The sequence below is a fragment of the Rhodnius prolixus genome, unplaced genomic scaffold (genome assembly GCF_049639745.1).
Source record: "Rhodnius prolixus isolate KJV_2025 unplaced genomic scaffold, Rpr scaffold_1, whole genome shotgun sequence".
NCBI lineage: Eukaryota > Metazoa > Arthropoda > Insecta > Hemiptera > Reduviidae > Rhodnius > Rhodnius prolixus.
In genome coordinates, this window is record NW_027411581.1 from 13,963,985 (window position 1) to 13,982,898 (window position 18,914).

Here is an 18,914-nt window from a genome sequence, read left to right on the forward strand (position 1 = left end):
TTACTTATTTAAAAAGCACCTTAGAAAACTTATACTAATTATTAAATCTAATGCATTGCACTAATAAAACAGAAAATAAATAAAAAGTTAGGATAGACATTGGAATATATTTAAATTTTATTAAAAACAATTAGATAAATTTGCTTTCTTTCCAACAGCCATAATAGCTTAAAACACGTTATGCGATCTAGCGGCAATTTGTTGAACTATAATTCTCTAGTAGTTTTAGAAGGCGCCACTAGATCGCATAGGCATACATTTTTGCATTTGAACAATCTTTTTTTTTAGCATTATTAAATAATCAGCAATATATTAGGTTATCTAAATTAACAAAAGAAGTTTTCATACTTAAGTATGTAATATGTAAATATAAAAATTTGCTAACTTATTAAATTATTTTTTAAATAAATAAGTAACGTACAGTATTGGATTTGTTGTACTCTTTTATTAAGTATTAATATTTTTGTAGATTTCAGACAACCGCCAACCACATATGTACATTGTAGAAGGTATTTTTTTCTGTAATCTATCAATGAGTATCAATAAAGACACAACTATTTCAAACAAATATAATGTTTTTTAACAATAATTTCATGAGATCATGGAATAAAATGTTAAACGTGTACCAAAAGTGTATCTAAATTTGCTTTATTTACTTTACTATAGTCATATTTTCATAATTAATTAGTATAATTAATTTCTTTTAAACTTTTTATATTTCTAAAATATTTAATTTGAAGTTCACGTTTCTGTTATGAACTATTTAATAATTTGTTTTTCAATAGCCAGTCAAATATAAAAGAGTTAATTTTTATTTGTTCGTTTAATCAGTACAACGTATTTAAAAAAACATTCACCCCGTAGATTCAATCCATAATTTTAAAATAAAAATTAACAGCCCTTTAAGGATCTTCTTTAATTCGGTGTCTTTATCTCTTGCTTTACACAAGCTTTAAAAGCTTCCCAACCTTCTTGTTTAACGCTCATCTAATGTTAAAAAAAAAAAGTGATTAAAAAAAATATTTTTAAATCTGTTATATACTCGAACAAAAATTTCAGGAGTTAAGTTTGATATATAGGTTCCATAAAATCCAAAATCAAAAGGTAATAAGATTTAAAAAAAGTATTAACACAGTAATCATCAAATATTTGATAATAAATAAATAAATACATTACCATCAATATTTAAAAAAAATTATAATAACAGATTGTGTATTATAAAAATTAAAATAACAGATTTTATGTAATATTTATAATTTGTCATAGAAAATTTGGGGGGAGGGGAGAATTTAGTGTTAATCGTAAGATTTTTCGCCCAAGAGAAAAATTTTTACGGTGGAGCTTTATGTACTGCAACAGTTACAACAAATTACGCTTTGTGCAAAGCAACAAGAAAAAAGTACGTTAGTAAAAAATATTTCAATAGATAAATCGTGTATGAGTCTCGTCAAATAATTTAAAGATGAATTTTAATATAAAGCCCTTGTTTGATTTAACTTGTAAGCTGTTCCAAAAAATTGTTGTGTTTTAAATGCCTCAACCCTTCTCATTGGAACTGTACCAATGCCACCAATCTTATAAACTTCCTGAAATGGAAGCCTGAGCGGCTTGTCAGCAGGTCTGTTTGGGGGAAGGAAAGCATTTAAAGCTTCAATGAGGCATTTACCAACAGCTTTGCCGTCTTTTCGTTCAACAGCGGATCCCTTTAAACCAAAGTTTCTTATCAGAAGTTTCAGAACAAAGGCGATAGTTGCCTTCACATCCAATTTTCTTAATGTACGATGTTACTTCCTTCTTGATTTCCTCGATACGGAATCCGTTTTTTTAACCCAACGAGTTGTTTTACACCAACTGATTAGAGGATAATATCACTGAAATAAATGACCGAAATTTGAAACTCGCATACTGAAGGCTTTTATTCTACTCTTTAGAAGTTACAAAATAGGAGAGACTGTTAAAGAAAGCAAAGCAAACGCCACAGTGATAACGTTAAAATGTATAGTTACGAAGCAAAATACGGTTACTGAACATATGTGAGAGGTGAACGAAGGATAAGAAGCAACAGAGGTAAAAAGGAGCTCTACGACAAACCTGTTACAGTCTCCTTTGTTGAAAAATAAATAAATAAAAAGAACTGGGCAAGTAAAAACGAATGCAGGAAGAGCTATTTTTTCAAATATTGCTAACCGGAAGCCAGAAGGGTAAAGAAAGTGAGCGTGTCTCTGACTACATTCGATGATATCGAGGGTGACATCAGAATACAGAAGATCACAGACATCTCGGAATAGAAGGTGACGGTAGAAGGCATGAAGTTCAAAAAATATTGTAGCAAACAACAAACAAATAAAACGTTTACCTTAAAGCCTCGGTGAAGCCTATCCTTCATAATGGCAATAAATTCTCGGTAACTGAGTTGCCCATCACCATCTTCATCGAATATTGCGAATACAGTATGGACTAAGTGCTTACTTAAACTTGTTCCAGTGCAGATCATTACTGCTCGATGGAATTCCTCTAAAATAGAAAAAAAAGGTTGTAAATCAAAGCTGTAAATCAAAATTTTGCTTAACTCATGAAATAGATAGATATTGCAAAATTTCAATGAACTGTAAATGGTTGTTAGATACGGCAGAACTCTAAACAACATAAGATATAAAATTATAAAAATTCTTAGAAATCCACTAGCTAAACAGATCTTAGATAAAGTATGACGTGTAATGATTTTTTTTATTCTTCTTATTTTAGAAATTTTAAAACGAATATCCAGACAAACAAATTTTTTGTTAATGTAGCTGTGCTAAGTTGTTTCCAATGCCATCATTCCTACTAATGTTAACAATACTAATTGAAAAATTGCCTACTAAAAAATGAAATTCAAATTCTCTTCATCAAACTAATGAGCCAATATCTAATAATTAAACTGATCGGAAAAAAAAACAAGCTCTAACCATGTAACATTTAGGATATTTAATTTATTGTTGAAGCTGTACAAAAAATTCTAAAAAACTAGTAACGAATTATTGAGTTTGAAGAAGCAATTCCTTCAAGAAACCGATTTTCTTCGAATCTGGAATTTTTAACTCATCAACAGTCGTCCAGTTACTTAGTGAAACCGTACATGTGTTAATGGCTCGTTTTAGGGCTGTTTAAAGTTTCAGTTTCTATAAATTCTCTCTAATAAAGTTTCTAGAGAAAATATTTTTTAAAAAAATGGAAATTTAGGCGGAGAAATAGTAAACGAAGTTTAATGAAGGAAATCTCGAACAACCAAAAAATCGAATCATTAAAGTCACTCTTCACTGACATCGCATCAAACCATTATATCAAAATCCAAACGAGAAAGCAAAGTTTGTGCTTTATACGATTTCGTATTTGAGATATTCTGTTTAAAACACATAATTACTTATAATATTTATCTCCAACTATACATACATATACACAAACTGTGCACTAAGAATGTTTTCTTCTTTTTATTCAAGGGACTCCAATACAATTAATGAAGAAAACTCAATTTTGAAAATTGATTGACTTCTCTACTTCGTACTAGAGGGGTTGTAAAATAAATTAAAATTTACCAAGCTAGAATGAATGAAAAATTTAATTTTTCTATGTTAGAACAGATATCTTCTTCCAAGTTGTTCTGCATGCCTGATGCCTCTTTTAAGGTTGTTCATACGTAGACTTTGTTGGATATGCAGTTATGGAAATAATAATAAAGACATCTTCCATGGTCGTCAGATAGAATTTTGGTATAATGGTATTTGAAATAATGGGTTATCTTCAAGAAAAGCAATTAAGGTTAACTAAATAATGAAAGATATTTATTCAAACCTGCCAATGAATGATTATCAACCTTCTTTTTAAAGACTGAAAGTGAATACTTTTACATTTTTATTACAGAAAAATGTATCTGTAATTAACTGCAATAAAGTTTATAGAAAATTAAATAAATAGTCATATTTTAATAACCTTTAGAAATAGGATGATCTGCCAAAGTATACATTCGCATAGCAATTGTGAAGTCTTCTAAATTGTTCAAAAATTGACAGAAAACTTTAAATTCATCGAATGTAATGCCTTGTAAAGTTTTTAAACGCCCTACTAGTCGCTCTAGATGCATTTCGTGCCTAGAAATGAAATAATTTTTTTTTTATGATTTAAGGCGCGTCAACTTCTAAGGTTATTGGGGCGCCCGGAGCTTTTTTCAGTGCACTGCCGGCCTCCGGACAGTGTTCTCTCGTTACAGACAACACTGTCCATCACCGGACAGTGAGCTGTAAGAAGCTCCTAGGAAGAGAAAATCTAAGGGTCAGCAGCTGTACTCGAACCCGGGACCTCCCCGTGGGAGTCCAGTATGCTAACCTCATAGCTAATCCCTTTCCTAAAATAAAATTGTTATTATTAATGTTACTTCATTTAATTCTTTTTAACTCCTACTCCAATAAACAACTGAGGAGCGCAGTAACCATGTATGTTAGAAAGATTTATACTTTAAAGCTTGGTTTGCGAATTTATTATCAGTTACAAAATTAATCAACAAACAATTTCGGTTTGAGAAACTTAACAAAATGAAAGTAACTAGCAATTAAAATAAAGTAACTTCATACAGATATAAACATAAATATATTCATGCAAGGTTTAGGGACGATAAGTAAAAGCTTTTTATATTTCCTAAATTAGCTTTTATATAAAATAATTCAGAAATGCATAAAAAAATTCGTCATACGAAACTTGGCATGTGCTTTTTATCTGAAGTAAATCTGTCAATGTTTACTGAACTGAAGATATTCTAATTTTTTTAAAATTTATGAATTTCGAGGTAAAAGTTATCCACTTACACATCAGGATCTAAATGAGTATATCTCAAAAGAATTCTAGCAAAATCTGATTCACTAATCGTATTCTTTCCTTTCGAGAATTCATGAAATTCCAGTTCCAATACTTCCGTTTGTAAGTCATCCATAAATCTGAAGTTAGATAGCGATTTAAAAAAATTATTACTTCATAGTATTTGTATAATAAAAATTAATAAATAAAATAAAAAATTTACTTTCGAAAGCCCTCATATTGCAATTCATATTTTCCATGTTCGCCAAAAAAGTGTACAGTTAGTGTTGTATCAACCATATGTCTCCTTTGCAATCCTTGTTCGTCATCAATATAGTCTTCAGCCGCTGAACCTTGCACTGTTAGCATATTACCCTCAACTCCAAGACCTCTTTTATCCTTCCAAGCGTGGCTGAACACTTTCTCCATCTTGAATTCACAAAATATATCAATAGTTTTTTTTAAATAAATGAAGACTTTTGTTGAATGTTACCAGATTGAGTTAGCATTTATTATCCGAAAAGTTGAAAAATCATTTTCAAAACTAGAGCAAAATGGCCTGTATGAACTTTTAGGCATAAGATATTTATTATTTATTATTAAAGATACAAAAAAACAAAAAACAAAAAATGATACACTCATTTCTTTAATTTTAATTTCTATTTTTAGTTCAAGCAAAAGGACAACCATGTATTTTTTCAAAACGACCTGAGAAATCCATTATATTCAAAACTTCTGTTAAATTTCACGCATCAAAATCACAACCTTTACATGTTAGTTAAACATGTCCAGAGCAGGATTTAGTCAAAATACAGGAAGGCTGAGGTTTTTTAAAGAGTTAAATAAACTTAAGATCTCTGTTGCTGTTAAATGCAGCTCTGATGTTATAGAACTCTTCCAAATGAAATCCTCAAAATTGGTTATATGCCAACAGTCCAGTAAGTAGTTCTTATGTTATTAAATACTTTATCTCAGTATCTTTGGCAATACTACCTGCGAGAATCATTAAGAAATATCTCAAAAGAAAGCATACCTTCCTTTGATGAAACGTTACTAGGCAAAGTCATTAAAATGTTTTCGGTTCGGCAATGATTACATTCCGCAAATTTGACTCCTTAGAAGGATGAGAAGGAAGCTTAGTGCCCACAATAAGCAGGTCATTTCTTCCAACCTTTGCCTAAGAGATCTTTCAAAAGAAGCCATACTCTAGTTAAACTGAGAAGGCTTTGGACCCTTCACCTCCTTAGTGAGGCAAAGATACCAGGAATTGGTTTTACCTGATCTTACGCTGACCCTGCATCCTATAAACATAGGTTCAGATAAGGGACAGTTTCGAACCTTGGAATTAGTGCTGTATTGCAATTAGATTTGTCTTGACGTTACAGGACCTGGTCAAGCAAATCTCCATATGCATAAAGTAATATGCATACGGGTCATACGCCTTATTGCACAAATTCTTTTTGTTGGATTATAACAATTCAACTTCTTTCTTACAGAACATTCGAGCTTTAGGTGATTTCTTGGGTAGGAATCCTTCCAAACCAAGAATTCGAGCTACATTTTTCTCTGGAATGCAGCTCTGTCCAACTTAGAGTAAAAAATTCTACATAAAAATGGAATTAGGAAATTTAAATAACTTTCTAAAATTTACAAAACATATGTAAACAGAAACCCTTAATTAATAATTCACAAAACAGAGGTTTTGATTAATGAATTTCTATTTATTTTAAAAGATAAAAAGTGTTACTGTCTGGAGTATACAAAAATATATATGGTTATTAAAGTTTTACGAAGTCAATACTTTGCTAATAATTTACAATTGACTATATAAAAAAGCCAAAAGTCTCATAATTTGAATAATAAAACAATTCAGTAATTAGTTTTTACTCAATCGTTGAATTGAACATAATCAATGATATTTGATTTATTAATAAAAAACAAAATTATCAATACGAATAGATAATGAAAACTAATATATAATCAAAACCCAAGTTATGCGCACAAATCACAGGGTTCAAGTAAAAAAAAAATATATATATATACATTTTAAAAACGACTGAAAACATGCTGATGTAAAAGCAAAAATTAAAAATGAAATATAAATTGTAAAGAAAGGGTGTCCATCAACATAACTGAACATTAATTTAAATAAACAACCAAAAGGCTAAACTTAGTAATTATTTCAATATTTACTTTAGACACGTTGTTAGATGTAGGCGCTATTAGATCAATGATTTATCGCAGAACAAAGGTTCTTTAGTGGGAAGATAATTAACGGTTTTTACCATTAGAAATGAATTTTCGATTAGTCCAATAATTTAGTATACGTTTCACTACAGCTAATTTCAGAAATAGCAAAATATATGATTATTATTATTTATTATTATTATACATGTTTTAATTTGCCCAGTAAAAAATTCTCCACAAAACCTTGCAATTTCTTATACGGATAATTTTCTTTATTTTTAAACAAGGAGAACTTTAATTATTTTTTATAAATGGAACTAGTTATAGAACTAATAGAATTAGTTACTAATTAGAACTAATAGAACAAAAAATAAAGGAACAAAAACCATATTCACACAAGGATCATGGAAAACTGTTGCGTTAATGAAAACTTATGAAAAAGTCAAATTATTATAATAATTTTCTCTTGCAATGTGAGTTGTGAAAGGGCATTTTTCTGGCTCAAAGAAGCCAAAGATGACCTGTCTTGCCATAAATTGACCGAGTGTTGTTAAAATTTTCTACATACTTAGGAAACCTTTAGACTTGCGCGTCGCACCTAACATCACAGCCTTCATCATAGTGAAAGTATCTCTTCTTTCAGGGGTAATCCTCTCGTTGGACGCGACCATTCGCCAAGATGACCACCGGCATCACCTCGACTAACACATATAGCGCAACTTCACTGCGTGATTCCGGCACTAGCGTCTTTTCTCTGGCATGTGCGAAACAATGAATGTTACTGTCTAGAAGAAGAAAAACGGCAATGTCTACAATAACTACCATTCTAGTTGTTTTGTCCAGATTATATCTAGCTCGTTGGCAGGTTTGTGGTAACTGCTTTGAGCTTTCTAAGAACCGGCACCAACCTGCACTTGTTATAGAGTCCTATATTATTAATACTTTCATGTTCTTTAATTGTTCTAATTTCAGAGTATTTTTTTTTAGATCAGCTTTCCTAGTAATAGCATTAAGGAGATAGTGCAAGGGAGGCACTTCAATTGTTTAAATAAATCTTAAGTGTAAGATAAACGGTACAAAAGAAGGTAAAAGCACCCTAGTAGTAAAAGTAATTATACCCTAGCAAAGAGTACAAAATCAATGTCATGTCAGGAGAAAATATGCTAAAAGACCAAGCGTCTAAAGGGGCTTTAGACTTCAGCACTAATACCAATTGGTTTGTTTAAAACAGGTATCGAAGATGTCTCTAAGATACCTGCAGAGGTAAAGATGCTGAAAACCCTGTGAACGTATAGCAAATCTAGCGACATTTTGTGTTGGGGTACCCACAGGTAAATGGCTTGAATTGGTTTACTAAGTATTTTTCAACAGTCTTAAGTTATGACAAATAAACATTCAGATTCTTAATTCATTTTAAACTAGTACAATGTTTTAATTATTTTTTCATCAACTTATTCATCTTGAACCCTTGATTCATATGTGATGGAGACCCTTACTTAGTGCTGATGGAATGAAAATGTGCTTCTGAAAGATAAAGGTGCGAAATCTGTAATAATGCAAAAGTGCTCAATTAATTAAAATGAACAGCCAATAATTTCTTATAAGATATTGAAATTTTGACAAGCAAATATTTTTTTTTTTTTAAAAAAAAAAAAAGGCAATATTCAGCACATAAAGAAAATAAATAGTAAAATTTCTGGGATTCCTTTTGTCTGGTTGCTAAAATTAGCACCCTAAACACATTGAATGAGATGAGAACAATTGGTTGAAGGCGTAAGATGAAGCCATTAACAAGAATAATGTCAGCGTAGAAAAATGCTGACATCAATAACGAAACTCTTAATTCAATTTACGTCAATGGTTAAGGCAAGTGATATTTTTATTTTTAACTGTTCTTGTGCGTTAGTACTTGTTTTAAACAATTATTTTTACAAGCAAATATTTATGAGTAGCAAATATTTGCTATCAAATATCAATGTCAATTTTTAAGACAATGAAAAGTTGCCTGTTATAATCTGTAAGAAATTAATAAGTAATTAACCATTATCAATGGTTAATCAAGGGAATTAATGTTATTATTAGCAATTATCTGGTTACAGTAGTTTGACTGTAGCTTAAAGTGAATATGAAGAACATAGGATTGCTCTGACGACTTTGTTAATAATATAATTAATTATTTTTATTTTTTAATTAACCAAGCACAAAATATTACGATAGTATTTACAATAATGGAAAACGTATTCGATACTGCACTTTATGTTGTGATAGTTGATGGATAAGGATGCTGACGAATGAAGGGTAAAATAAAAGTATTTGTTCCTCATCGTACTGTGAGAAGGAAAAGATAAGACAAACGCTTTGCAAAAGTGGAACAGAACGTACTTCTTGAGGTTAGACTTAGAAAATAAACTGATTATTCAAGACGGGTGAAAAATGTAGTAGAAGAGTGTAGGTATATAGATCAGTGTATGGGGTAGAAGCAAACTGTCCGGAACTAAGATGATATTTAATATTTTGACAAGGTCCGCTATTCTTCCAAAAAACCTCAAAAAAGGCATGGAATCTGTAAGTGTACGATGAGGCTCTAGATCCTACAAATGGTATAAGAAATTAATCATCTATTTTCAAGAATCAAAATCTTCAAAATAAATAATGTAGATGTCCAAAAAATACAGTTTTTAAAAACAGGAATATAAGAGTTCAAAATAGTGTGTCTTCCTTCTTCACCTTCGACTGAAGAAAACTTGGCTAAAACATTTAAAAACATGAAGCTAAGCAAGCTTTCTACTGCATAAACAAGTAGAAGACAGCAATATTAGGATAAATAAATGCAAAATTCTACTCTACACATTGACAACAAAAAATGAATGGAATATTGTATTTTTTAAAAATTTCCACATGTATGAATGAATGAGATTAATGTGATCAAAAAATGAAATAAATAGAATGACATCAAAATTTAATATTACAACATTTTACTGAAATAATAAACATAAAAGCAATAAAAATGTATAAGCGATAGGGAAAGTGATTTTTATTTTAATAGTAAATGAAGTTTAATTAACCCATTAATTTATTTAATGAAAAGATAAAGTAAAAATGATTAATTAGTCAGGTAAAAAAAAAAAAAAAGAAATCACCACAGCAAAATCTGCATGAATTATTAACAAAAATATAATTTATAGACACACAACTAACTCACTACTAATTTTTGTTCTCTGGCGTCTGGCGGTTTCTGCTTTGTGAATATTCTTTGGAGCTGTTAAAAAATGTGGATAATAATTGTAAAACAAAAAAGGAAAGAAAAAATAACTTAAAAAAAGAGAAATAAAATATTATCCCAAAATAAATCCTCATTTTAAACTATATTCTGTAAAGTAAAATAAAAATAATGAGAATTTAATGGTCAATGGAAAATTAAAAAAAAATACAATATTCTGTAACAAAAAAGATGAAATCCAGTTTGTGATTATTGGTGCATAATATTACGGACTAAATCATACTAAAAATTAACAAACAAAAAAATTAAAAATGAAATAAAGATCATTACCATTTTAAAAAAAATCTACTAGCAGATTTTTGAACTAAAATTCAGATTCACTTACGACTAGAAATTCATTTTTATCCACTCTTTCATTGCCATCTGTATCGAACATGTTAAAAGCAATTCTAAATCCTGATAAGGGCTCTAAAATAAAAAATAAAAAATTCATAATTAAATAACATTTTATAAATCATTATTCAAGACTAAAGAGTAACAAAACTTTCTTACTTGTTAAAATGGATAATAAGAAAAGGTATTCAGTATATGATATGATTCCTAAACATAAAAAAATATTAACCTTTTAATAATTGATTTTGATAACAACTACATTATGTAAATCATTAGAAGCAATAAAGAGGAACAATTGTACCAAAGGAAGCAGCATTATTTTTCTTACCTTTGTCTTTCAACTCTCTGAACATCTTTGGGGAACCCTTAGACAATGGAGGCGTTGCTTTTCGAATCTCATCAAGTTCTTTTGTGCTCAGATTCCTTCTTTTATTCCTAGCTAAAACAGATCAAATAAAAACAGTAACTAAAATTAAACAAAACCTATGAGAATGCTGGTAGAAGGGCATCCCAGTAAAAATAACACACCCAGTTAGTTTATAGCAGATCTACTTTTAGCTGAATGGTACACTGTTCTCGGCTACAGATTAGCCATTCAGTATTCAAAACAGTTGAACTAGTTTTTTCCAAAACATGTTCAGAAAGCAGAGGAAAGAGGTAACTTACTAGAAAGAAATCGGTCAGAAGAAAACATATACAACTGTTGAAATTAGGGAGAGATAACTTATTAGGACAACTACATGAATTGGGATCTGGACTGGATAGAATAGTGAAAGCCTACTTGCCCAAAGTATGGAGCAGGACCAACATATGTGAAGAACTCAAATGCTCTTCCTTGATAATCTAAAATAAAACAAGACCGTGGATTCTGAGTATGGTATACTCCTCTCCTAGTAACTATCCAGCCTCTCCGGAAAGTCCTCCGGGTGAGCGGGGAAGCGGCAGTTAGCTTCTTCAGTTTACTACTCCAACAAATTATGGGAACCAGTCTCTCCAGGGAAATTCAACGCATCCCACAATTTCTTCCCAGATAATCCAAACATGGGCATCCCGAATGAAGAAGTTGGGTGAGTTCTAGTAATCGTTTACACCACTCACAAATGCTAGAAACCCAAACTCTCTAGAGGTGCCAGGGTTCCTCTCCATAAAATTGGAAGAATGTCCAAAGAAACTTAAATATCACCAAATATAAATATATAAATAATAATATTACTTACGTTCAGGACTCTGAAGTATAAAAGATTGTAGGAAATCTTCCGGTGTCATATAAATCTGCCCATCATACTCTACAGTGGCGAATTTTAAAAATCTCCTTTCTCTTGATGTTAACTTCACCTCTTTGCTAATATCATCTTCTTTCTGAAAATAAATTAAATAATAATTAGATAAAATTGTTAAGAAACTGAGAGGAATAAGATTTCTTCTAAAACAAGATATTGTCGAGTATGAGCTTAAGTTTTAATAAATTTAAAATGTATTCGCTTCATTTTTGTCTCCTTTTTTTTTAAGTAAATACTTAGTACTTACTCGTATTTCATAAGACATATTGCTTATTTCTTACTGTTTGATTAGTTCTAACCAGGACTTCAAAACAATTGGTAGCAAACTAATTAGTACTTAATGGTTTGCATTTGTTCATTTCTTCTTGGCTGTCCTAAAGTGTACACCAATCTACCACAATGTTAGCTCCAATTGCACCACTTACTATAACAATCCCAGCCCTCGTAAAGTACCTAAATAATCTGCAGTATGCAAAAGCTACTTGATTTGTCTTTGTTTCGTCATACCTATTTGCCAAGACAACTTTTTGACCATTTTACAAGAACTTTAGTCTGCAGAAGACTTCATTTTGCACATGTTTTCGTTTTGGGCAAACTAGATCTCCTTTCCAGTTCTATTAAGTTAGTTTAAACAAAAATCAAAACTTAAAGAGAGTAATCATCAAAAATGAAAACCGTCTACATTGATGTACTTTCCTGCTTGTACAGAAAACTGTTGAAGAAGTTAACAATTAGGAGCAATCATTAGAGCTTCATTTTAGCCCAAAATGTTTTGCTTGTTTGTTTGTTTTTTCCTAACTCCCATATTTAACGCTGAGTAGCAACAAATATTTAAGCAAAGCCTTGACGTATCAGCCGCTGATTTATAGCCTTACCGGAATTACAAACACTTGTTTTTAATTCTCTCGGTTAAATATACATTGTTAATCTCACTGTTAATCTCAATAATTAGCATAATAATTATAAAAATGCACTTGTCCAGGTGACACACCTAATTTATACCATATCATTGTTCAGTATTGTCCACAATAATATCTTAAAGGTGTGGCAAAGGTCTATCTTGACAATAGCTGGAAGAAAGAGTTTTGACTGGACCAAATCATTTGACTGTGGCTCCCTCTTTATCCGTACTTGTTATTTTGTTTACTGGCAAACATATTTACATGATTTATGGTCGCTTGTTGTCATGACATTGTTCACACACTACCCCTGTTACTAACAACAGTACCAACACACTTCTGAAAACATGATGACCTCCTGGTTACTTGTAAAGAAAGAACAGAACTTGCTGTATTGTCTCCTCCTGGGTATGTACTTGTCCAACTCCTCGACATTCACCACCATCCACCGCTGACATACACAATGTTCATATAATAATAATATTTCTTCGTGCCCTTATTATCATATTTGTACCTCCCACGTAACAACAGTATTAAATCTTTTCTTCTTACGGCTCCTTTACAATAAAACCAACTCTACTTATTTCTTTGGTGTCTTTTTATTTATTATTTCTATAAATAATTTAGTTTTTATAATAGTCTAAATCTAGTCTTACTTTTATCACCGCGATAAATTTTATTTCGAAATTTAACAGTTTCAATTCACTTACCACTTGCCGGTGGAATTAAGAAGAAATTAGTAAACTTAAAGGGCGATTAAGTATTTTATTATGCACTGAATTTTTTTTATGTTTAATTAATTTATAGAAAAGGCGGCATTTTCAATAGGTTAGTATTTTAACAGACCTAGTGAACAACAAAATAGACTGTGCTGTAATCGAGATCTACCATGAACGTGCAAAGCAACTTTAACATTTTACAAAATACTCCTGAGACTAAACTGGATCTACGAAACCGAACTGTAGGATATTGTGAAACAAATTTAGATCCTCCAGAGATCCGTTGGTCATTGCAAAGTCCAAACTCGCTCAACCTTAACCAATATACATTTCGTAATATGCATATCCATCCTTGCTTTCTTAATTTCCATAAAAACCTAGAAATTCAAGAGAGAGCATTTTGATTCAAATTCAAACTACAATGAAAGAGTTCCACCATTGGGTGTTTTCTATCAAGTTAACCAAGAGAACTAAATATATAAAATATGTATATTTTTGTAATTCAAATACTTCTGATAAAATGATAAACAAAAATTAGAAGCTCATCCCACATTTTGCATGAGCCCTTTTCTTCTTATCTCCTAGCACTCAATTTAAGCTCAGAGTTCCAGCGCTAGCAAGCTCCTCTCTACAAAGGCTCTCTGCGACCTAGAAAGAAATCATTGTGCAACCTGTGGCTTGTACAAGTAACATTTACATGATATGTACAAGTACGGCTTGAAAATGAAATACATAAATAAATCAAGAATATTAACGCTCATTGCAAAATTGAAATTACCAATTTGCATAAAATTGGATTAGAAGAATGGTGATTTTTACCAAATAGAATACAAGTTTCGAAGCATTTTCTTGAATGTAGCCCTAATGTTTTCTTGTGAACTTGGTACGTAAACTTACTCTACATTTTTTCTCCTGGTTGAAGTATTTTAGGGAAATTTTGGAGTACCTAGGACATTACTCTCCCTTATATCAGATAAAATTTTAACTTAGGAGTCTGTCGAAGAATTCTAGATTCTAAAATAACACCGGAAATCAAATAAAGTACTGCTCATATCTACCAACTGAATTCGCAGGTCTTATATCTAAAAATTTTCAACTATTTGCTAAACTATGTTCATTCCTATTTTAAACATGGTTAATCGAGTTGATGATTATATAATTAAACAAATTAACCAAAACGATATCGAGTAATAGCTGGAGGTAATTATACGACATCATGATTTACCAACTGAGATGAATCGTAACTAAATCTAGTTCAGTATAAATCAAACTAGTTTCCTAAACTGTAACTATTAATAGTACATAACATTGTAACATCAACTTTTTTTTTTTTTTATAAATAATTATGCATATGTAAGTCATAATTTATTATGTTTAATTTCATAGTTGAATCGTTCATTTTGGTTTAAATGTTTTTAATGATGGCTACCTCAACTGAATAAATTACTGTACTAATATCAAATCACAATAAGAATAAATCATTTAATTTTACAGAATGAATTTTACTTAAAAATTAACATTTCTAAGACGCTAAAAGTGAAAAAAAAATTTGTTTTTTAAATAATTATTAAGGTGCGTCAACATCTGAAGTCATTAGCGGTCGAAGCTTTTTCCAGTGCACTGACACTGTTCTCTCGCTACAGACAACACTGACCATCACCAGACAGTGGGCTGTAATAAGCTCCTAGGAAGGAGGTTCTGAACCCGTGATTTCTGCGTTGGAATCCAGTAGAAGCTAAATAGTGCTAAACCTTGACAGAAGTTCACTTACAATTAGGATTATCCTGTTTAAAAATTTCTATTTGAAGCTCACGAACCATCAATAAAATTTTGCTTTTGAGATAGCATCATCTCCTTTCAGTGTCTAAAAAAGAATTAATTTTAGAGAGCGCCGTACATTCTACTAAGCAGACCTAATTTACTAAATTTGTTGTTTGATAATGAGCTTCTTTGATTTAACCAACTACTCCCATAAGCCAGAAAATTTAACATTATAATTACTGTACATGATTAAATTGAAAATAAAAAAGTAGAAAACAGAAATGAAAAACATCTATGCAGCAAAAATGAGCCACCTCTACAATAACAACCAAGGCGAAGCGGCGCCGAGTTCAGCTGGCCTGTAATTAAACAATTCTAATGCTACGAATAACTATAAAATAATTAACACTTGAAAGAACATTTAGTGATTATAGTAGCGGTTTATTGACAGAAATTATCAAGTCGGAGAGAATAAAGAAAACTTTATAAAAGTTGAAAAAAATATTAATATAACTTTCTAAATATTAATAACTTTAATAATAATTATAACTAAAACATTTACAGTTTAGTTTTCTTCTTTTTTTTTAAATATAATAGCTAATCTAACTAATAGTTTGGGATGATCATTTAATCATAGTTTGCAAATTCTTAAATGATAAACTATGAATTAGAAGTAGATGATAATATTATGAATATGAAACGTCAATCATATCTAATAACTAGTTTATAACATGTATAACATTAATTAATAATTTTAGTTTTATTATTATTAATATTAAAAAATTATTTTTTGCTTTCACAAAGCGAGCTATTTAAACTAAACATAATAACTGGTGTGTACAGGTTTAAAAAGAAACCCGTGGAGCTTGTTTGGTATTTAGAGGAGGTGGTCGGTGGTGGTCCGATTCCTTATGTGCGACATTGATTGGCATATCGTGACCGCAAGTTAGAAGCCCTCTGGTCTTTGGCAAAGCACGCTTAACAGAATATCCTCTGCTTAATTTTGTGAAAATAAACGCTGCAAACAGCATGGCTCGTTTTAAATCAATTTGTAGTTAGCCACTGCTTGTGTCATTAATCCAAGGAGTTTTTGAAAAAAAAAATATTATTACGAGATATGCCATCATTAACGTAGATCTACTCTGCCGCCCTCAAGAGTGTCAGAATACTCTCTTCAAATTTATACATCTCGACCATCTCAGAACCTAGGAAGAGTTCTAGGAAATGGAATATAACTCTTCCTGAATAGCCTACCCAGGTTTCCAATGACATCGTACTTTACTGTGAATCACCTTACAAAATCTGCAGATGTCATCTCATCATAGGACACCTCTCTTGCATGCCATCAAAGGGATCTGGCTCTAGAAATAATGTCGGTTCCCCATTTAGGTTTAAGAAGATATTTTCTTAACGTTTGATAACCCCAAACATCTACTTTAAGTTTTTATCGATTGCGTCACTTCCTATGCACTGAAAGCAACAGCTATTCTGATTTTTTTGTTTTGTTTTAATTAGAATTATCAATTACTTTGCAAAATTAGAAAATTTTGAAATACAATTAGCTGATTTTCAGTCAGGTGCCAATTTGAAGAGAAAGTTTTTATAACTTTGGGGGAAATTTAAAGATTTTAAAACGAAAACTTTTAATCAAAAAATAATAACAATACTGCTGAAAACAAATTGAATTATGCCAGGCAAACAATTCGGAAGAGTTTAACTCTTTAGAGAAATTAACGTCATCTGTTTTAACCATACATTGTGTTTACACATGCAAGAGTTACGGTTTTTCAGAAATATAGTGGATACAAATAAATTTCGTAATAAATTAACAGATAAAACAGGAAAGATTTTATCAAAAGTAACAACCTACTCTTTATCAAAAAATAAAGAACTTAATGTCAACATCTAGAGGCCACTGACGTCCGGAGCTTTTTTCAGCGGCCTATGGACATACTACGATACTACGAAGTTCCCTCGCTGGCCAATACGCTGAAAGAAGTTCCAAAGAAGCAGAAAATATAAGAGCCAGCAACTAGTTTCGAATCCGTGATCTTTCGCATTGGAATCTATTCCACGTATATATGTATAAATTAATATTAAAATGTTAAAATTAAACACACGTAATGCGTAATAATTGTTCTTATTTAATTACATCTTTCTACTGGTACAATAATTTTAATACAGTATACTTAGTAGTTAATTACATATTTCTATTAATAGTTTATATAACTTGTCAATTAAAAAAAATGTTTAATAAAATTATTGAATTATTTAACGCTCACTTCTTGGTAATCTGATTTTTGTTTTTGTGCTTTTATTGCAACAGTTACCTGACATAACAGTGTTTCAAAAGTCGATAATTAAAAAAAAAAAAAAATGACATAAAATAGTTTCGTCATATCTTAACTACAGTTTGTCACTTAACTAAAGTTAAGCAAATATAAGCCTCAATCAAAATAAATAATTAAACATTTATCTGAAAGAAATTAACACCATCATTTCAGTATTACTTCAACTTCATGATAATCATAAACCTATTACATTGTGAGTGACGTGAATGAAGTTACTTTTAGAATTAACTAGAAGAACTTGTAAATTTGTGGCAAACGTATAAAACAAAATGCATATGTTTTATTGGATAAATAGAATATTAACGAGAATGGCGAATGTATGTAAATGGGATCAAACTCGATTAAACACCTCTATTTAGTTTCAACAACGCCATATGTGATACATATCGACTAGGAATAGATAAATGTGGGCGCCTTATTAATACATAACAAGTGATTTATTATACTAGATACCATTTAATATGGGTACATGTTACAGACTCATACAGACTGGTAACCCACAGCTAGCTACTATAGGGTACTTTATTGCCCTATTAGTTGAAAGGCCCACCCATCTTCACATCGTGAGTTACTTAATATCATAAGTAATACAGTTTTCGAGATTAGATTTTTTCTTTTATAAGGTTCTTGTATTATTTATTTAACTCAATTCAAAGTTCCCATTAAAATGTTTACAAATGATCCGTGGGGGAAAGTTTGGGGTTCTTTTATCTGAGTTGGATGGAGGGACTTTGAAATTATTAAAAATTGAAACTTCTAATTTATGCAATCTTCTTAGAAGAGATACATTATTCAAGATCAAAAAGGACTATCTAGGGAATAAAGGAAGTTAAAAATGAGTAGCAAAAGAAGAAGTCTAAAAGAACAATAAAGACTATTGTGGAACTACGAAAGAACAATGTCCATCACTTTAATTTCTAATGAAAAAGCTTCGCAGTTTAGTTATTTGTTGGTAGGAAATTTTGGAAATTTGTTTTTATGGCACTAGGGACCAATATTTTTGCCAGAATAAACAGGACAATATGTGGGATCAAATATACTAATAAATATGTTACTCTTGTACAAGGTATGTACTTCTTAATGAGCGGAGAAATACTACGACAGCCGCCACATGTAAGGAAAAACCTTGAAATAAAACATGTGCACACATTTTAAGGTTTTCAATTAAAAGTACATATAAATACTTTTTCCGTTTTCTTATTTATTCTCTCTGTTTGATGGCAATACACAATCGCCAAACATATTGTGGCGCAAAGTTATTAGGAAAAAAATGTAAA

At 30.7% G+C, this 18,914-nt stretch overlaps 1 protein-coding gene across 7 annotated transcripts in view; it reads right to left on the reverse strand.

Moving 5' to 3' along the window:
- Nucleotides 1-95: 95 nt before the first annotated feature.
- Nucleotides 96-18,914, reverse strand: part of MICU3 (Mitochondrial calcium uptake 3) — a 58,382-nt gene continuing 39,563 nt past the window's right edge. For 6 of the 7 annotated variants that reach the window (XM_074129936.1, XM_074129958.1, XM_074129954.1 and 3 more), the window contains 10 exons: nucleotides 11,845-11,986; nucleotides 10,956-11,066; nucleotides 10,787-10,834; nucleotides 10,620-10,702; nucleotides 10,217-10,273; nucleotides 5,051-5,256; nucleotides 4,839-4,967; nucleotides 3,970-4,127; nucleotides 2,357-2,514; nucleotides 96-987 (listed from right to left, as the gene is read on the reverse strand). In XM_074129936.1, the coding sequence (XP_073986037.1) occupies nucleotides 916-987; nucleotides 2,357-2,514; nucleotides 3,970-4,127; nucleotides 4,839-4,967; nucleotides 5,051-5,256; nucleotides 10,217-10,273; nucleotides 10,620-10,702; nucleotides 10,787-10,834; nucleotides 10,956-11,066; nucleotides 11,845-11,986 (1,164 nt within the window). In that variant the 3' untranslated portion in view covers nucleotides 96-915. The remainder of the gene's footprint in view (nucleotides 988-2,356; nucleotides 2,515-3,969; nucleotides 4,128-4,838; nucleotides 4,968-5,050; nucleotides 5,257-10,216; nucleotides 10,274-10,619; nucleotides 10,703-10,786; nucleotides 10,835-10,955; nucleotides 11,067-11,844; nucleotides 11,987-18,914) is intronic. The other variant, XM_074129945.1, reaches the window with a different exon arrangement.